Source organism: Eschrichtius robustus, chromosome 8, assembly GCF_028021215.1.
Source record: "Eschrichtius robustus isolate mEscRob2 chromosome 8, mEscRob2.pri, whole genome shotgun sequence".
Lineage (NCBI taxonomy): Eukaryota > Metazoa > Chordata > Mammalia > Artiodactyla > Eschrichtiidae > Eschrichtius > Eschrichtius robustus.
Genome location: NC_090831.1, coordinates 53885513 through 53905461, shown reverse-complemented (window position 1 = coordinate 53905461; position 19949 = coordinate 53885513). Strand labels below are relative to the sequence as shown.

Sequence of the window (19949 nt, the reverse complement as noted above, 5' to 3'; positions counted from 1 at the left end):
TTCCGGGTCACTGTCGGGTTACCCTCCTTCTCCCTCTCCGCCCACGGCCCCACCTTCGGGCCCTGGCCACGCCCACGCTCCTGACGTCAATTTTCCAAGCCCTGGCGCGTCGACCTGGCCTATGGAAAGCCGCAGGCCCGCTCGAGCCCCATTAAGCCCCGCCTCGTGAGTCGACGCGTGGCGACGGCGATGGGGCCGTGGGGTTGCGTGGCGCTGCGGCTCGGGGCGCTGCTGTGGCGCCGGGCTTTTTCCCCGGGAGCGTGGCCCGCGGCGGCCGCGGGGCTCCGGCTTCGGCTGCTGTCCGTGGGGCGGCTTCCGGTGGGACCGGCGCTCGGCAGGGTCTGCCCGGCCCCCGACCGAGCGCGCGGCCTGCACGGCGGGCCGGGCCTGGAGGAGCGGGCTGAGGGAACCGCCGGCGAGGGGCGCCCGGAGTCAGGCACCGCAGGTACGGGCGAGGAGGAGGGAGCCGGGTCCCAGCTAAGGAGGCTGAGTTCCTCTCTTTTTGCATTTCTCGTGGGGTCACAAAACTCCTACAGAGCAGAACTGGAAGGGACTGCAAAGGTTGTCGGCACCAACTTTGCATTTCACAATGAGATCAAGAGATGGACTGAAGTCTCCCAAACCCCAGGCGTCTGTCCGAACGGCCATGTCGGACCCTTGGCATCACAACCTCACCGTCCTCATCCCCCTTCATACTCTGTCTAGGGTTCCGAGAAATGGACTTGTCGGGAGTGTTGGGGCGTGAGGATTCTGAGGAAGAGCCAGGGTCTGGGGGCTCAGGGGTGCGTAAGAAGCGCTAATAGGAGATGGGGCCAATTTAAGAGCCTCTAAGTATTGTAAGCTTTTAGAAACTTGAGAGGTGGTAAACAGATCACACCTGTGAAAGGATAAAGTATGAGAGGGAGAGGTTAGCTACTAGGGCCCTGGGAGTGAGCTTTAGAACTGGAGAGAGCTGTTAAGTCCACAGGCTCTAATACACCACGGTGGAGAGCTGAATATCTAAATCTCTAGAGGAAAAAACAAACAAAAAACGGTTTTCACAGATAACAGTTGTTACATAACCCAACTGGCATCGTAAGAAAGCCTTGAGAGTTCAAAATGAGAACTGCTGTTAAAATTTTGACCCTCGGATTGGTAGATTTGGGGCCACACACTTACTCAGCTAGTTCTGAGCTTATCTCTCAAATGAAGGTTGTGGACAGATAACTACCCAAGAGCCCTTCCAGTTCACAGTTCTAATTCTGTGACCCTTTATGGCTGGAATTCAATTTAATATGCCCCAAGATATTACCACCTCCCCAAATGGTGCTCCTGTTTTCCTCCCTTTTTTTAAAATTATTATTATTAACCTTTTTTTTTTTGGCTGTGTTGGGTCTTTGTTGCTCCGCATGGGCTTTCTCTAGTTGCGGCGAGCGGGGGATACTCTTTGTTGGGGTGCACGGCCTTCTCACTGCAGTGGCTTCTCTTGTTGCAGAGCACGGGCTCTAGTCACGCGGCCCTCAGTAGCTGTGGCGCACGGGCTCAGCAGCCGTGGCTCGCAGGCTCTAGAGCGTAGGTTCAGCAGTTGTGGTGGACGGGCTTAGTTGCTCCGCGGCATGTGGGATCTTCCCGGACCAGGGCTCGAACCCGTGTCCCCTGCATTGGCAGGTGGACTCCCCACCACTGCGCCACCAGGGAATTCCCGTTTTCCTCTCTTTGTATAGCAGTTCTCTGCTTGAGCTGTGTTACTCATTTCCTCAGGTACTAGAACAGAAAGCCATCGTGGCTGATGTCTGGTTCTTCTTGCGTGTGCTAATAGGGAAGGATGTGTGTGGTGGCTGTCTGTGACCTGCGCACCCTTCCCATAAGTTGAGCAGTGCTGTATGAAAGCAGTGCCCAGCTTCAACTTCCAGGAGGCCTGAACACCTTCATGGAGGAGCAGTTTTGCTGTCAGCTGCCTGCATCTCTGGGTGCATATCGTGTCTGTCTTTACTTGGCCACCTGACACAAGCAAATCTTTATGCATTTCAGATCATACTGGTCCCAAGTTTGACATCGATATGCTGGTTTCACTTCTGAGGCAAGAAAATGCAAGAGACATTTGTGTCATCAAGGTTCCTCCAGAAATGGAATATACGGATTACTTTGTAATTGGTAGTGGAACTTCCACTCGACACTTACATGCCATGGCCTACTACATTGTGAAAATGGTAGGATGCTTTCTTTTTCTTTGGAACCTTTAACTTAATGGAATAGTGTCAATGCATCAGGTGGAAGAGCAACATTTAAAAAGTAAACCCTTCACATAAGATTGTATAAGAAGCCCAGATTTTTAGAATTTGCATGAGTGTTTTATGTTCTTTGATAGTGAAAGTTATGGGGACCAATATCTAGCCTTAGTGGGTCAGGATATTTTACATTCTTGTCTCTTGTGACAAGAAAAATAATACAAAAAAAAAACTACCTGAGGCAGGCTAGAAGACAGTATAACCCAGAGGGATTTCTAGAGCAAAACTGTCCAGTGTGACACCCACTAGCACCATGTGGCTATGTAATTATAAAATAAAACTAAAAATTCAGTTCTTCAGTTGTAGTAGCCACATTTCAGGTGCTTGGTGGCCACATGTGGCTAATGGCTACCATACTGGACACAAATATAAAACATTTCCATAGTTGCAGAAACTTCTATTGGGTAGTGCTGGCCTAGAGTTTAATTCAAATGTTTGAGCATGTCCAGTGTTCCCAGGCACGGTGCTGGGTATTGGGAAGACATAAATGAAAAAGATCAGTTCTTGCCCTCCAAATTCACAGGTCTAGTTGAGGAAACAGAAGGCAGTTCATTTTCCAACTAGACTGAATAGGAATCAGAATGAGGAAGAAAGTGTACTTGGAAGCTGATTCTGATACCACTCTAGAGGGGAACATACTTCTTTCACCCTGTTGAAAATTGGTCAGAGAGGGGACAGTTAAGACGAAAAGAATAGCTGGGATTGCCTAGAGAAGGGTGGTAAAATAGGGGACTGAGAACAAAACCCTGGTGCAACATGGCAGAACAAAGGAAGATTCAAAAAGAGGGGGTAGTTGGAGAGACTAAGAGAACTAGGAGGGCATGGAGAAGTTAAAAGGCAGGATCCTAGGGTCTCTGTCAGATGTAATAGTAAGACAGAGTAAGTAAGACTTAGAAGTGACCATTGGACTTGGAGATATAAAAAGAATGAGAGATTTTTCAGAGAAAGTTTCTGTGGAAGAGCAAGGGAGGGGAACAGAAATTCCTTTTGCAAAAATTTTAGATGAGGGAGAAAAATGCAAGGTCAAGAAAGTTTTGTTCTTGTTTGTGGTAAAATATACATGACAAAACTGAACATTTTAGCCATTTTTAGGTGTTCAGTTAAGTGACGTTAATTACATTCACATTGCTGTGCAACCATTACCACTATCCATCTCCAGAACGTTTTTCTTTTTTCATCTTGCAAAAAACTGTACACATTAAACAATAACTTCCCATTCTTCCTTCCCCCAGCCTCTGGCGTCCACCATACTGCTTTCTGTCTCTGTGAATTTCACTACACTAATATGTATCTCCTTGAGCAGAATCATACTCTAATTTTCCTTTTGTGACTGGCTTATTTCACTTAGCATAATATTTTTCAAGGTTCATCTGTGTTGTAGCATGTGTCAGAATTTCCTTCTTTTTAAGACTGAATATTTTAATGTATGTATATACCACATTTTATCTTATTCACCCATTGGTGGGCATTTGGGTTGCTTCCACCTTTTGGCCATTGTGAATAATGCTGCTATAAACATGAGTGTAGAAATATCTGTTCAGATCCCTGCTTTTAATTTCATAAGTGGAATTGCCAGATCATGGTAATTCTGTGTTTAATTTTTTGAGGAACCATCACACTTTTACACAGTAGCTGCACCACTTTACATTCCCACCAGCAGTGCACAAGTGTTCCAGTTTCTCCACATGCTCACCACTTGTTATTTTCGTTATTTTCTGGTTTGTTGATAATATTGATAGTAATCCTAATGAGCGTGAAGTGGTACCTTGTTGTGGTTTTGATTTGCATTTCCCTAAATTAGTGATGTTGAGCATCTTTTCTCATGATTATTAGCCATTTGTGTACATTTGGAGAAATGCCTATTCAGGTCCTTTGCCCATGTTTTAATCGAGTTTGTTTTTTTATTGTGAAGTTGTAGGAGTTCTCTGTATATTCTGGATATAAATCCCGTATCATCTATGTGATGTGCAAATATTTTCTCCCATTCTGTAGGTGCCTTCTTACTCTGTTGATTGTGTCCTTTGATGCACCAAAGTTTTAAATTTTTCTGCTTTTGCTTTTGGTCTCATATCCAAGAAATCATTGCCAAATCCAATGTCATGAAGCTTTTCCACTGTGTTTTCTTCTTTTTTTTTGGGGGGGCGGGAATTACTTTATTTTTTTATTTTTATTTTTTTGAATTTTAGAATTTTATATTTTTATACAGCAGGTTCTTATTAGTTATCCATTTTATACATATTAGTGTATATATGTCAATCCCAATCTCCCAATTCATCACACCACCACCTGCCCCCGCCACTTTCCCTCCTTCGTGTCCATACGTTTGTTCTCTACATCTGTGTCTCTGTTTCTGCCCTGCAAACCAGTTCATCTGTACCATTTTTCTAGATTCCACATATATGCGTTAATATACGATATTTGTTTTTCTCTTTCTGACTCACTTCACTCTGTATGACAGTCTCTAGCTCCATCCACGTCTCTACAAATGACGCAATTTCGTTCCTTTTAATGGCTGAGTAATATTCCATTGTATGTATGTACCACATCTTCTTTATGCATTCGTCTGTCGATGGGCATTTAGGTTGCTTCCATGTCTTGGCTATTGTCAGTAGTGCTGTAATGAACATTGGGGTGCATGTGTCTTTTTTGAATTATGGTTTTCTTTGGGTATATGCCCGGTAGTGGGATTGCTGGGTCATATGGTAATTCTATTTTTAGTTTTTTAAGGAACCTCCATACTGTTCTCCATAGTGCCTGTATCAATTTACATTCCCACCAACAGTGCAAGAGGGTTCCCTTTTCTCCACACCCTCTCCAGCGTTTGTTGTTTGTAGATTTTCTGATAATGCCCATTATAACCAATGTGAGGTGATACCTCATTGTAGTTTTGATTTGCATTTCTCTAATGATTAATGATGCTGAGCAGCTTTTCATGTGCTTCTTGGCCATCTGTATGTCTTCTTTGGAGAAATGTCTATTTAGGTCTTCTGCCCATTTTTGGATTGGGTTGTTTGTATTTTAATATTGAGCTGCATGAGCTGTTTATATATTTTGGAGATTAGTCCTTTGTCCGTTGATTCGTTTGCAAATATTTTTTCCCATTCTGAGGGTTGTCTTTTCATCTTGTTTGTAGTTTTCTTTGCTTTGCAAAAGTTTTTAAGTTTCATTAAGTCCTATGTGTTTATTTTTGTTTTTATTTCCATTACTTTAGGAGGTGGATCAAAAAAGATCTTGCTGTGATTTATGTCAAAGAGCGTTCTTCCTATGTTTTCCTCTAAGAGTTTTTTTTTTTTTTTTTTTTAAATTAATTTATTTATTTATGGCTGCTTGCTGGCATTCTCTAGTTGCGGTGTTGCGGTGCGTGGGCTTCTCATTGCAGTGGCTTCTTTGGTTGCTGAGCATGGGCTCTAGGCACACAGGCTTCAGTAGTTGTGGCTTGTGGGCTCTAGAGCGCAGGCTCAGTAGTTGTGGCGCATGGACTTAGTTGCTCCGCGGCATGTGGGATCTTCCCGGCCCAGGGCTCGAACCCGTGTCCCCTGCATTGGCAGGCGGATTCTTAACCACTGCACCACCAGGGAAGCCCCCTCTAAGAGTCTTATACTGTCCAGTCTTACATTTAGGTCTCTAATCCATTTTGAGTTTATTTTTGTGTATGGTGTTACGGAGTGTTCTAATTTCATACTTTTACATGTACCTGTCCAATTTTCCCAGCACCACTTATTGAAGAGACTGTCTTTTCTCCATTGTATATCCTTGCCTCCTTTGTCATAGATTGTTGACCATAGGTGTGTGGGTTTATCTCTGGGCTTTCTATCCTGTTCCATTGATCTATATTTCTGTCTTTGTGCCAGTACCATATGGTTTTGATTACTGTAGCTTTGTAGTATAGTCTGAAGGGAGTCTGATTCCTTCAGCTCCATTTTTTTCCCTCAAGACTGCTTTGGCTATTCGGGGTCTTTTGTGTCTCCATACAAATTTTAAGATTTTTTTGTTCTAGTTCTGTAAAAAATGCCATTGGTAATTTGATAGGATTGCATTGAATCTGTAGATTGCTTTGGGTAGTATAGTTATTTTCACAATATTGGTTCTTCCAATCTAAGAACATGGTATATCTCTCCGTTTGTATCATCTTTAATTTCTTTCCTCAGTGTTGTATAGTTTTCCGCATACAGGTCTTTTATCTCCCTAGTTAGGTTTATTCCTAGGTATTTTATTCTTTTTGTTGCAATGGTAAATGGGAGTGTTTCCTTAATTTCTCTTTCAGATTTTTCATCATTAGTGTATAGGAATGCAAGAGATTTCTGTGCATTGATTTTGTGTCCTGCAACTTTACCGAATTCATTGATTAGCTCTAGTAGTTTTCTGGTGGCCTCTTTAGGATTCTCTATGTATAGTGTCACGTCATCTGCAAACAGTGACAGTTTTACTTCTTCTTTTCCAATTTGTATTCCTTTTATGTCTTTTTCTTTGATTGTCATGGCTAGGACTTCCAAAACTATGTTGAATAATAGTGGCGAGAGTGGACATCCTTGTCTTGTTCCTGATCTTAGAGGAAATGCTTTCAGTTTTTCACCATTGAGAATGATGTTTGCTGTGGGTTTGTCATATATGGCCTGTATTATGTTGAGGTAGATTCCCTCTGTGCCCACTTTCTGGAGAGTTTTTATCATAAATGGGTGTTGAATTTTGTCAAAAGCTTTTTGTGCATCTGTTGTGATGATCATATGGTTTTTCTTCTTCAATTTGTTAATATGGTATATCACATTGATTGATTTGCATATACTGAAGAATCCTTGCATCCCTGGGATAAATCCCACTTGATCGTCGTGTATGATCCTTTTAATGTGTTGTTGGATTCTGTTTGCTAGTATTTTGTTGAGGATTTTGGCATCTATATTCATCAGTGATATTGGTCTGTAATTTTCTTTTTTTGTAGTATCTTTGTCTGGTTTTGGTATCTGGGTGATGGTGGCCTCATAGAATGAGTTTGGGAGTGTTCCTTCCTCTGCAATTTTTTGGAAGAGTTTGAGAAGGATGGGTGTTAGCTCTTCTCTAAATGTTTGATAGACTTCACCTGTGAAGTCATGTGGCCCTGGACTTTTGTTTGTTGGAAGATTTTTAATCACAGTTTCAATTTCATTACTTGTGATTGGTCTATTCATATTTTCTATTTCTTCCTGGTTCAGTGTTGGAAGGTTATACCTTTCCAAGAATTTGTCCATTTCTTCCAGGTTGTCCAATTTATTGGCATAGAGTTGCTTCTAGTAGTTTCTCAGGGTGGTTTGTAATTCTGCGGTGTCTGTTGTAACTTCTCCTTTTTCATTTCTGATTTTATTGATTTGAGTCCTCTCCCTCCTTTTCTTGATGAGTCTGGCTAATGGTTTATCAATTTTGTTTATCTTCTCAAAGAACCAGCTTTCAGTTTTATTGATCTTTGCTATTGTTTTCTTTGTTTCTGTTTCATTTATTTCTGCTCTGAACTTTATGATTTCTTTCCTTCTGCTAACTTTGGGTTTTGTTTGTTCTTCTTTCTCTAGTTCCTTTAGGTGTATGGTTAGTTTGAGATTTTTCTTGTTTCTTGAGGTAGGATTGTATTGCTATAAACGTCCCTCTTAGAACTGCTTTTGCTGCATCCCATAGGTTTTGGATCATCGTGTTTTCATTGTCATTTGTCTCTAGGTATTTTTTGATTTCCTCTTTGATTTCTTCAGTGATCTCTTGGTTATTTAGTAACGTATTGTTTAACCTCCATGTGTTTGTTTTTTACGTTTTTTTTTCCCTGTAATTGATTTCTAATCTCATAGCGTTGTGGTCAGATAAGATGCTTAATGATTTCAATTTTCTTAAATTTACTGGGGCTTGATTTGTGACCCAAGATGTGATTTTTCCTGGAGAATTGTCCGTGTGCACATGAGAAGAACGTGTAATCTGCTGTTTTTGGATGGAATGTCCTATAAATATCAATTAAATCTATCTGGTCTTTTGTGTCATTTAAAGCTTGTGTTTCCTTATTAATTTTCTGTTTGGATGATCTGTGCACTGGCGTAAGTGAGGTGTTAAAGTCCCCCACTATTATTGTGTTACTGTCGATTTCCTCTTTTATAGCTGTTAGCAGTTGCCTAATGTATTGAGGTGCTCCTGTGTTGGGTGCATATATATTTATAATTGTTATGTCTTTTTCTTGGATTGATCCCTTGATCATTATGTAGTGTCCTTGTCTCTTATAACATTCTTTATTTTAAAGTCTGTTTTATCTGATATGAGTATTGCTATTCCAGCTTTCTTTTGATTTCCATTTGCATGGAATATCTTTTTCTATCCCCTCACTTTCACTTTGTATGTGTCCCTACGTTTGAAGTGGGTCTCTTGTAGACAGCATATATATGGGTCTTGTTTTTGTATCCATTCAGCAAGCCTGTGTCTTTTGGTTGGAGCATTTAATCCGTTCATGTTTAAGGTAATTATTGATATGTGTGTTCCTATTACCATTTTCTTAATTGTTATGGGTTTGTTTTTGTAGGTCCTTTTCTTCTCTTGTGTTTCCCACTTAGAGAAGTTCCTTTAGCATTTGTTGTAGAGTTGGTTTGGTGGTGCTGAATCCTCTTTTGCTTGTCTGTAAAGCTTTTGATTTCTCTGTGGAATCTGAATGAGATCCCTGCTGGGTAGAGTAATCTTGGTTGTAGGTTATTCCCTTTCATCACTTGAAATATATCATGCCACTCCCTTCTGGCTTGTAGAGTTTCTGCTGAGAAATCAGCTGTTAACCTTATGGGAGTTCCCTTGTATGTTATTTGTCATTTTTCCCTTGTTGCTTTCAATAATTTTTGTCTTTAATTTTTGTCAATTTGATTACTGTGTGTCTCGGTGTGTTTCTCCTTGGGTTTATCTTTCCTGGGACTCTCTGTGCTTCTTGGACTTGGATGGCTATTTCCTTTCCCATGTTAGGGATGTTTTCAAGTATAATCTCTTCAAATCTTTTCTCGGCTCCTTTCTCTGTCTCTTCTCTTTCTGGGACCCCTATGATGTGAATGTTGTTGCATTTAATGTTGTCCCAGAGGTCTCTTAGGCTGTCTTCATTTCTTTTCATTCTTTTTTCTTTATGCTGTTCCATGGCAGTGAATGCCACCATTCCGTCTTCCAGGTCACTTATCCGTTCTTCTGCCTCAGTTATTCTGCTATTGGTTCCTTCTAGTGTATTTTTCATTTCAATTATTGTATTGTTTATCTCTGTTTGTTTATCCTTTAATTCTTCTAGGTCTTTGTTAAACATTTCTTGCATCTTCTCGATCTTTGCCTCCATTCTTTTTCTGAGGTCCTGCATCATCTTCACTATCGTCATTCTGAATTCTTTTTCTGGAAGGTTTCCTATCTGCACTTCATTTAGTTGTTTTTCTGCGGTTTTATCTTGTTCCTTCATCTGGTACATAGCCCTCTGCCTTTTCATCTTGTCTATCTTTCTGTGAATGTGGTTTTTGTTCCACAGGCTGCAGGATTGTAGTTCTTCTTGCTTCTGCTGTCTGCCCTCTGGTGGATGAGGCTATCTAAGAGGCTTGTGCAAGTTTCCCGATGGGAGGGACTGGTGGTGGGTAGAGCTGGGTGTTGCTCTGGTAGGCAGAGCTCAGTAAAACTTTAATCCGTTTGTCTGCTGATGGGTGGGGCTGGTTTCCCTCCCTGTTGGTTCTTTGGCCTGAGGCGACCCAACACTGGAGCCTACCCAGCTCTTTGGTGGGGCTAATGGCCGACTCTGGGAGGGCTCACACCAAGGAGTACTTCCCAGAACTTCTGCTGCCAGTGTCCTTGTCCTCACGGTGAGACACAGCTGCCCCCCGCCTCTGCAGGGGACCCTCCAACACTGGCAGGTAGGTCTGATTCAGTGTCCTGTGGGGTCACTGCTCCTTCCCCTGGGTCCCGATGCACACACTACTTTGTGTGTGCCCTCCAAGAGTGGAGTCTCTGTTCCCCTCAGTCCTGTTGGAGTCCTGCAATCAAATCCCACTAGCCTTCAAAGTCTGGTTCTCTAGGAGTTCCTCCTCCCGTTGCCGGACCCCCAGGTTGGGAAGCCTGACGTGGGGCTCAGAACCTTCACTCCAGTGGGTGGACTTCTGTGGTATAAGTGTTATCCAGTTTGTGAGTCACCCACCCAGCAGTTATGGGATTTGATTTTATTGTGAGTGTGCCCCTCCCACCGTCTCATTGTGGCTTCTCCTTTGTCTTTGGATGTGGGGTATCTTTTTTGGTGAGTTCCAGTGTCTTCCTGGCAATGATTGTTCAGCAGTTAGTTGTGATTCTGGTGCTCTCGCAAGAGGGAGTGAGCGCACGTCCTTCTACTCCGCCATCTTGAACCAATCTTATCCACTGTGTTTTCGTCTAAGAGTTTCATAGTTTTAGGTTTCATGTTTAGGTCTTTGGTATTCAGTTAGTTTTTGTAGATGGTGTCAGATAAAGACTCCACCTTCATTCTCTTGCAGGTAGATAATCTAGTTTTCCCAGCACCATTTGTTGAAAGGACTGCCTTTCCCTATTGAATTGACTTGGCACCCTTGTTGAAAAATCATTTGACCATATGGGCTCTTTATTTTATTCCAGTGGTCTATAAGTTTATCTTAATCACTGTTTTGATTACTGTAGCTTTGTAGTAAGTTTTTAAATCAGGAAGCTTGAGATCTTCAACTGTGCTCTTCCCTTTCAAGATTGTTTTTGGCTATTTGGGGTCTGTTTAGATTACATATAAATTTTAGGATGGATTTTTCTATTTGTACAAAAAAAAGTCACTGGGATTTTGATAGAGATTGATTGTATTGAATCTGTAGGTAAAGTCTTAACAATATTGTGTTCCAATTCATGGATACAGAGTGTCTGCTTATTGGTGGCACCTTTGCAATGCTTTCTAGTTTTCATTGTGCAAGTTTTGCTTCCATGGTTATGTTTATTTCTAAGTATTTTATCCGTTTTGATTCTATTGTAAATAGAAATATTTTCTTTTTTAAAAAAATTTATTTATTGATGGCTGAGTTGGGTCTTCGTTGCTGCACGCGGGCTTCCTCTGGTTGCAGTGAGTGGGCTACTCTTCGTTGTGGTGTGCAGGCTTCTCATTGCGGTGGCTTCTCTTGTTGTGGAGCACAGGCTCTAGGCGCACGGGCTTCAGTGGCTGTGGCACGCAGGCTCAGTAGTTGTGGCTCGCAGGCTGTAGAGCACAGGCTCAGTAGTTGTGGCGCATGGACGTAGCTGCTCCGCGGTATGTGGAACCTTCTGAGACCAGGGCTCGAACCCATGTCCCCTGCATTGGCAGGAGGATTCTTAACCATTGTGCCACCAGGGAAGTTCCCTAATTGTTTTCTTAATTTTCTTTTCAGGTTGCTTATTAAGTGTACAGAAACGCAACTGATTTTGGGGTTTTGATCTAATATCCTACAACTTTGCTGAATTCATTTTTTCTAACAGGTTTTTTTGGGTGCAATCTTTAGGGTTTTCTTTTTTAAAAAAATAAATAAATAAGTAAATTTATTTATTTATTTTGGGCTGTGTTGGGTCTTCGTTGCTGCATGCAGGCTTTCTCTAGTTGCAGCGAGCAGGGGCTACTCTTTGTTGTGCGCAGGCTTCTCACTGCGGTGGCTTCTCTTGTCGCGGAGCACGGGCTCTAGGCGTGCAGGCTTCAGTAGTTGTGGCTCGCAGGCTCTAGAGCGCAGGCGCAGTAGTTGTGGCGCACGGGCTTAGTTGCTCTGCAGCATGTGGGATCTTCCTGGGCCAGGGCTCGAACCCGTGTCCCTTGCGTTGGCATGCAGATTCTTAACCACTGCGCCACCAGGGAAGCCCTAGGGTTTTCTATGTATAAAGATCATGTCATCTGCAAACTGAGACAATTTTATTTCTTCCTTTCCAATTTTGTTACTTTTTTCTTTTCTTTTCCCTTGCTCTAATTGCCATGGCTAGAACTTCCAGTACTGTGTTGAATAGAAGGTGGCAAAAGTGGGCATTCTTGTGTTTTTCCTGATCTGAGAGGAAAAACTTTCAGTTTTTTGCCATCAAGTATGATGATAGCTAATCACCGTGGGCTCTTCATGTATGGCCTTTATTACCTTAAGGTAGGTTTTTTTTTTTTTTTTTCCTTATCTGTGTTGAGTTTTTATCATGAAAGGGTATTGAACTTTGTCAAATGCTTTTTCTGCATAAATTTGAGATGATCCTATGGTTTTCGTCTTTCATTTTGTTAATGTGGTTTATTACATTGGTTTTTTCAATTTATTTTTGGCTGTGTTGGGTCTTCGTTGTTGTGCACGGGCTGTTTCTAGTAGTGGCAAGTGGGGGCTACTCTTTGTTGCAGTGTGCAGGCTTCTCATTGCGGTGGCTTCTCTCGTTGCGGAGCACAGGCTCTAGGCACATGGGCTTCAGTAATTGTGGCACGTGGGCTCAGCAGTTGTGGCTCATGGGCTCTAGAGCACAGACAGACTCTAGTAGTTGTGGCGCTCGGGGTTAGTTGCTCCATGGCATGTGGGATCTTTCCAGACCAGGGCTCGAACACATGTCCCCTGCATTGGCAGGTGGATTCCTAACCACTGTGCCACCAGGGAAGTCCCTACATTGATTTTTTTCATGTGGAATCATCCTTACATTCCAGGAATAAATCCCATGTGGTGTTGATATATAATTCTTTGAATGCGGTATTGAATTAGGTTTGCTAGTATTTCGTTCAGGATTTTTCTATCAGTATTCATCAAGGATATTGGTCTGTAGTTTTTTCTTATAGGGTCTTTGTCTGGTCTTGGTATCAGGTTAATGCTACTCCCATAGAATAAGTTAGGAAGTGTTCCCTCCTCTTCAGTTTTTTTGGAAGAGTTTTAGCGAAATTTGATGTCAGCTTATGTTTAAGTATTTGGTAGAATTCACCAGTGAAGAAGCTGTGTGGTCCAGGTCTTTTCTTTGTTGGGAGGTTTTTTCCTTCCTTCTTCTCTGTGTGTTCTTTTCTCCATACCCGACCCTTTCTTTTGAGATACAGTTGTGTTGGGAGGTTTTTGATTAATGACTTAATCCTGTTGCTATTATTGAATAGGGCTATTCATACTTTCTGTTTCTTCATGATGCAGTCTTGGTAGGTTGTGTGTTTCTAGGAATTTGTCCATTTATTCTGGGTTTTCCAGTTTGTTTTGTCTCTAATGTCTCCTCACTCATTTCTGATTTTAGTTATTTGGGGGCTTATTGGTCAATTTTGTTGATCTTTTTGAAAAACGAAATCTAGGTTTCATTGATTTTTGTCTATTTTGTTTTAATTTGGTCATTGACTTCTTCCTTCTGCCAGCTTTAAGTTTAATTAGTTCTTCATCTCCTGGTTCTTTTTATTTTATAATATTTATTGGACTATAGTTGATTTACAGTGTTGTGTTAGTTTCAGGTGTTCAGCAAAGTGAATCAGTTATACATATATCCACTCTTTTTTAGATTTTTTTCCCATATAGATCATTACAGAGTATTGTGTAGAGTTCCCTGTGCTATACAGTAGGTCCTTATTAGTTATCTATTTTATATACAGTAGTGTGTATGTATCAATCCCAATCTCCCAATTTGTCCACCCCCGCCCGCCTCCCCCGCTTTTCCCCCCTGGTAACCATAAGTTTGTTTTCTACATCTGTGACTCTATTTCTGCTTTGTAAATAAGTTGATTTGTACCATTTTTTTTAGAGTCCACATATAAGCAATATCATGATACTTGTCTTTGTCTGTCTGACTTCACTTAGTATGATAATGTCTAGGTCCATCCATGTGGCTGCAAATGGCATTATTTCTTTCTTTTTTATGGCTGAGTAATATTCTATTGTATATATGTACCACATCTTCTTTATCCACTCCTCTGTCAAAGGACATTTAGGTTGCTTCCATGTCTTGGCTATTGTAAATAGTGCTGCAGTGAACATTGGGATGTATGTGTCTTCTTGAATTATGGTTTTCTCTGGATATATGGCCAGGAGTGGGCTTGCTGGATCATATGGTAGTTCTATATACATCTATATCTATATATCTATCTATATCTGTATCTATATCTATCTATATCTCTTAAGGTAGGTTTTTTGACCATGCCGCATGGTGTGCAGGATCTTAGTTCCCCACCCAGGGATTGAAGCCACACCCCTGCATAGTGTTTAACCACTGGACTGCCAGGGAAGTCCCTCATATGGTAGTTCTGTATTTAGTTTTTTGAGGAACCTCCATACTGTTCTCCATAATGGCTGTACCAATTTACATTCCCACCAACACTGTAGGAGAGTTCCCTTTTCTCCACACCCTCTCCAGCATTTATTTATTTATTTAAATTAATTTTTATTGGAGTATAGTTGAATTACAGTGTTGTTAGTTTCTGCTGTACAGCAAAGTGAATCAGTTATACATATACATTTATCCACTCTTTTTTAGATTCTTTTCTCATATAGGTCATTACAGAGTATTGAGTAGAGTTCCCTCAATACTCTTATTAATTCCTACAGTCGGTTCTTATTAGTTATATATTTTATATATAGTAGTATCTACAGTATATGTCTATCCCAATCTCCCAATTTATCCCCCCTCCCCCCTCGATAACCGTAAGTTTGTTTTCTGTATCTGTGACTCTATTTGTTTTGTAAATAAGCTCATTTGTACCATTTTTTTAGATTCCACATATAACTGATATCATATGATATTTGTCTCATTTACTTCACTCAGTATGATAATCTCTAGGTCCATGTTCCTGCAAACGGCATTATTTCATTCTTTTTTTATGGCTGAGTAATATTCCATTGTATATATGTACTACATTTTTATCCACTCCTCTATGGACATTTCAGTTGCTTCCATGTCTTGGCTGTTGTAAATAGTGCTGCAATGAACATTGGGGTGCATCTGTCTTTTTGAATTATGGTTTTCTCTGGATATATGCCCAGGAGTGGGATTGCTGGGTCATATGGTAATTCTATTTTTAGTGTTTTAAGGAACCTCCATATTGTTCTCCATAGTGGTTGTATCAATTTACATTCCCAGCAACGGTGCAAGAGGGTTCCCTTTTCTCCACACCCTTTCTAGCATTTATTATTTGTTGATTTTTTGATGGTGCATTTCCTAGTTCTTTAAGGTATAAATTCATGTTGTTGATTTGGGAACTATTTTTTTCATGTAAGCATATACAGCTACAAATTTTCTTTACTGCTGCTCTCACTGCGTTCTATAACTTCATTTGTCTCAAGATATTTTCTAATTTCCCTTGTGATTTCTTCTTTGATCAGTTGTTTAAGGTAATAAAACAATTGTTTGATTTCCGCATATTTGTGGATTTTCTAGTTTTACTTCTGTTGATTTCTAGTTCATTTCATTGTGATCAGAAAATATACTTTATATGAGTTTAATCTTTGAATTTATTAAGACTTGTTTTGTTGCCTAACGTATGATCTATCCTGGAGAATGTTCCATGTGCACTTGAGAAAAATGTGTATTCTGCTGTTGTTGGGTAGAATGTTCTGTTAATGTCCATTAGGTTCACTTGGTCTGTAGTGTTGTTCAAGTTCTCTATTTCCTTATTGATCTTCCATCCATTAATGCAAATGGGGTATTGAGTCTCCTATATTACTGGGTTGCTATCTGTTTCTCCCTTTAATTTTGTCAGTGTTTGTTTCATATATTTAGGAGCTCTGGTTTTTGGTGCATGTTTCTAATTGTTATGTCATCTTGGTTGGTTGACCCTTTTATCATTATATAATGTCTTTGTCTTGTAATAGTATTTTTTCTAACAGTGTATTTGTTGTTTTAGACTATTCATGGAATTTGCTGGGAATAGAGATTATGGGATGATAAAATCCCATTAACATTGTCATGAAAGTAGATGAGATGGAATCATTAGAACTGAGAAGACCTAGCCTTAAAACAGGAAGGCAGCATCTGTCTCCCCTGAGAGGGAAAGGAAGCTGGGATGGACAGAAAGGATGATGTATGTGAGAAGTGGATATTGAGAGAGTTTAGGCCTGCCTCTGAGGCACCTTGGTAAATGAATGAGGTGGCCCTGTCAGAAGGGTTTGGGCAGGAGGATTCAGGAGAGAGGTGTAGGAGGTGGGTAGGATTTAAGGGGGAAAATAGTTTCCCTGTGTTATTAAGGGGCATGGTGTAGCTGTGAGGAATGAATAAGCTAGTTGCCAAATTAAGACCAAGAAAAATATCCCCAGCCCCTCAGTAAGAACAGAGATTTTCCCTATTCTCTTCCCCTTTAATATGGGATCTGGTTTTTTTCAGTACAAATATCTGAAATGTAAAAGTGAGCCTCATGTTAAGATCGAAGGGAAGGACACTGATGACTGGCTCTGTGTGGACTTTGGTAAGTTATTTTGGCACATTTTACAGATAAATATTTGATATTGCACTAATCTTGAACTATTTTCAGTTGTAAAAGGATTGAGATCTGAGTGTTCCTCCACATACATTTTTTTTTTAACTTTAGAATTTTATTTTTTTATACAGCAGGTTCTTATCTCCGCATACAATTTTTTGAAGTGTGTCTAAAATAAGTTTTCTTATAACTTAGTTGGTCTTATTCACATGTGAAATCCTCATCTCACATGGTATGTATGTGAGTTGTCATACAGGTCAGAAAGCTGGTGGAGAACAGGATGGATAACATGGGAGAGATCCCCTAGTGGTGGTGGAAGGCACCTTGGGGTACACATAACCTTGGCCGTAAATAACTCAGATAAGGTGAAGGGCATTCTAGGCACAGGGAAGGACAAGAGCAGAGGACTAGAATTTTGAAAAGATGTAACAAATTTGGGTATTAATGCATGCATAGTTTCAAATTATTTCCCCAAAAGATAGTTAATACAAAGGGAAAAACAGTAACTGAAGAACTGTGAAGGGTCTGAGATTTTATCTTACCTGTAAGCTAACAAGTTAGTCAAGGTTTGATGAAGCACAGTTTGTTACTCAGCAATAGCCAGTAGCCAGCATCAAGCGGCATTTTTGCACCAGGGTCCCTGAGCAACACAAGACCAGATGGCACCTGCACACAAAGTTCCACGAGAAGAACCCTGAGATTAGGGTATCCACATCTTTTGTAATGGGCAGGAAGCAGGCCTGCATTTGCTCTGGTGGAAAACACTTTTTCGGCCAAGGCTGTATGTCAGGGTTTCTCAGCCTTGCCACTAATAACATTTTCAGCCAGGTAATTCAGGTGCAGAGGAATATTCTGTGTATTGTAGGATGTTCTCCTTCTCCTCTCCACCCCCCCAACTGTGAAAATCAAAAATGTCCCTGATTGAAAACCACTGCTGTAAGCACACTTGCGCTTTGATCCAGAGGGAGACAGTAGTTCTGAGAATATTTGCCAACATCCTTAAAAATAATAGTCCAGAACAAAAGCCTGTCGGTGCTTTGCTCACAGGCTGTGCAGAAATGTGATGATACCCTTGGAGGACTGTCTCCCAAGCGAAACCCATCACGAGTAGTGTTACAAATTGATATCATATACCTCCTGTATGATGCACTGAGAAAAGCACAGCATCACTTCTGTGGTATTTTTGCTGGATGGTGTCCACAATTTGCATTTCTAACAAGTTCTCAGGTAATGCTAATCTGGGGTTCACACTTTGAGAACCACTGTTCTTACTGTCACAGAGGTTTGTGAGATCACAAGGGTAAAGGCAAATGAACTGCTTCTTCATTGTAAGTCTTATCTGTCCTTGATAGGCAGCATGGTGATTCATTTGATGCTTCCAGAAACCAGAGAAACCTATGAATTAGAGAAATTATGGACCCTTCGTTCTTATGATGACCAGTTAGCTCAGATAGCACCTGAGACCTTACCTGAAGACTTCATTCTTGGAATAGAAGATGACACTTCATCTCTGGCTCCTGTGGAGTTTAAATGTGAATAAAATGATATGAACTGCTTTAGTCATTTCAGATTTGGATTGAGTCACTTATAACTCCTAAACCCTGCCTAGCTGGTTGTTGTCAAAACAAGTCTTATCTATGGACACTAATCCTAACTGACCCATGGAAATTGTAGGTAAGTGAGCTAATTCTCACACCATGAATCAGTACATTCAAACTAAAATTAGTATATTATCTTTGTTCCTGAGATCTCAGCAGGATTTCCTGGAAGTTGCATTGGCCCCTGTGTTTTACTTGAGCTCTCTGCTATAAACTCTGCTAGAGTTTATTTTTATTTTATTTTTTTGCTGACAAAGCAAGAGACTTTATTGGGAAGGGGCACCCAGGTGGAGAGCAGGAGGGTAAAGGAACCCAGGAGGACTGCTCCACCACATGGCTCACAGTCTCGTGTTTTATGGGAATGGGGTCAGTTTCTGGGTTGTCTCTGGCCAGTCATTCTGGCTCGGGGTCCTTCCCGGTGGCGCACGCATGGCTCAGCCAAGGTGGATTCCAGTGAGAGGGATTCTGGGAGGTTGGCAGGACATACAGACTGGAGTCTCCTCTCTCCTTTTGACCTTTCCTGAGTTCTTCCAGTTGGTAGTAGCTTGTTAGTTCTGCATTCCTTACCAGGACCTCCTGTTTAAGATAACTCATGCAAGTGGTTGCTATGTTGCCTGGCCAGGGCAGGCAGTTTCAGTGTTTCCCCTAACAACTCCTCCATGAGAGACTTCATACTCAAGATAATTCTTGGGAATTGGAGCGGAGGTCACTTTCTTCTGTAACTACTGCCTGCTGAGAGTTGGCGTAGTCCTGCCTAGTCCGAGTAGAAGTCTCTCTCTACCTGATCTAAATTGAGGTATTCTGTGCCCGAAACTGGCGTTCATCCTTGTAGTAACAGCAGTTTAGCTGAAACTGTTGGACCCTGTGGGGGATGAACCTTGTAACCAGTTGAAACAGACAAGGGCCAAACAGGAGGCCTAACAGGACGGTCATCGCCAGGCCCAGAAAAGGCAGGCAAAATTTGGGGAGAGGGCTGCAGGGTGTGTGACTTTCTTCTGATCGATTGGTAGTGAGGTAACAGGGCAGTGCTCCAGGAATCTTGCCCTCAGCCTGAAGTTAACATCCTGCACCTGGGTGGGGGCCTTAGTTCCTGCAGAACTCAAAGATACTGTTATGCATAGTCCTTGAGGTGGAACCAGGACCCTGCTCCAAGGCTGTACCACTACTTGACTGCTCCTCCCCTGTTTTTGCATCCCCTCCCTTCCCTGATGAGCAACTGTTTGAATCTGCCCTTCGGAACTCAGGGAAGGTCAAGGAGGCTGAGTGAAGCCTATATCCTACAAACAAGAAACAGGGGACACAGAAAGGTTTTGTACTCTGGAGCCCCCCGGAGTCCTGCCCAGTTCCAGTTCAGGGAGCTGGGCGACAACAGTGCTGGCCACTTCGTGCTACAATAGGGCATAGTCCTGCCTCAATTTGGAGAATAGACACTGGACTGGAAATATTGCTGATTCCCGAGTCCTGGATCTGAGTCTTGTATGATTAAAATCTCAATCCCTTGGTCTGCCATTTTGGTGTAACAGACCCAGTGAGAAGTAGCTGGAGGAGTGACAACGGGATTTTAATAGGCAAAATAAACGTCATTTCTTTTCAGGAGAATAAGCCTGAAACACAGTCTGGACCTGGTGCTTTGGGGAGACTTGTAGCCATGTAGCCAGTTGTCTAGTTTGAGGTAGGTTTTAACTTTTAATGTGGTATTAACACATAGATAACAGGTGCTATTGGTCATCAAACATGTCTCTTCTT

General features: G+C 41.5%; 1 protein-coding gene across 1 annotated transcript; it reads left to right on the top strand.

The window, feature by feature from the left end:
• The first annotated feature begins 153 nt into the window (after nucleotides 1-153).
• MALSU1 (mitochondrial assembly of ribosomal large subunit 1) lies at nucleotides 154-18173 on the top strand. Its single transcript, XM_068550496.1, has 4 exons — nucleotides 154-445; nucleotides 2011-2189; nucleotides 16512-16593; nucleotides 17958-18173. The coding sequence occupies exons 1-4, from the start codon at nucleotides 190-192 to the stop codon at nucleotides 18143-18145; spliced, it is 705 nt and encodes a 234-aa protein (XP_068406597.1). The 5' UTR covers nucleotides 154-189; the 3' UTR covers nucleotides 18146-18173.
• The last annotated feature ends 1776 nt before the right edge of the window (nucleotides 18174-19949 follow it).

Bases quoted from the DNA above. Each gene is read 5' to 3' on its own strand.
- MALSU1 (XM_068550496.1), top strand. From the start codon at position 190: ATGGGGCCGTGGGGTTGCGTGGCGCTGCGGCTCGGGGCGCTGCTGTGG. The intron at 446-2,010 runs GTACGGGCGAGG...TATGCATTTCAG, and splicing joins CCCGGAGTCAGGCACCGCAG to ATCATACTGGTCCCAAGTTT. The intron at 16,594-17,957 runs GTAAGTTATTTT...TGTCCTTGATAG, and splicing joins CTGGCTCTGTGTGGACTTTG to GCAGCATGGTGATTCATTTG.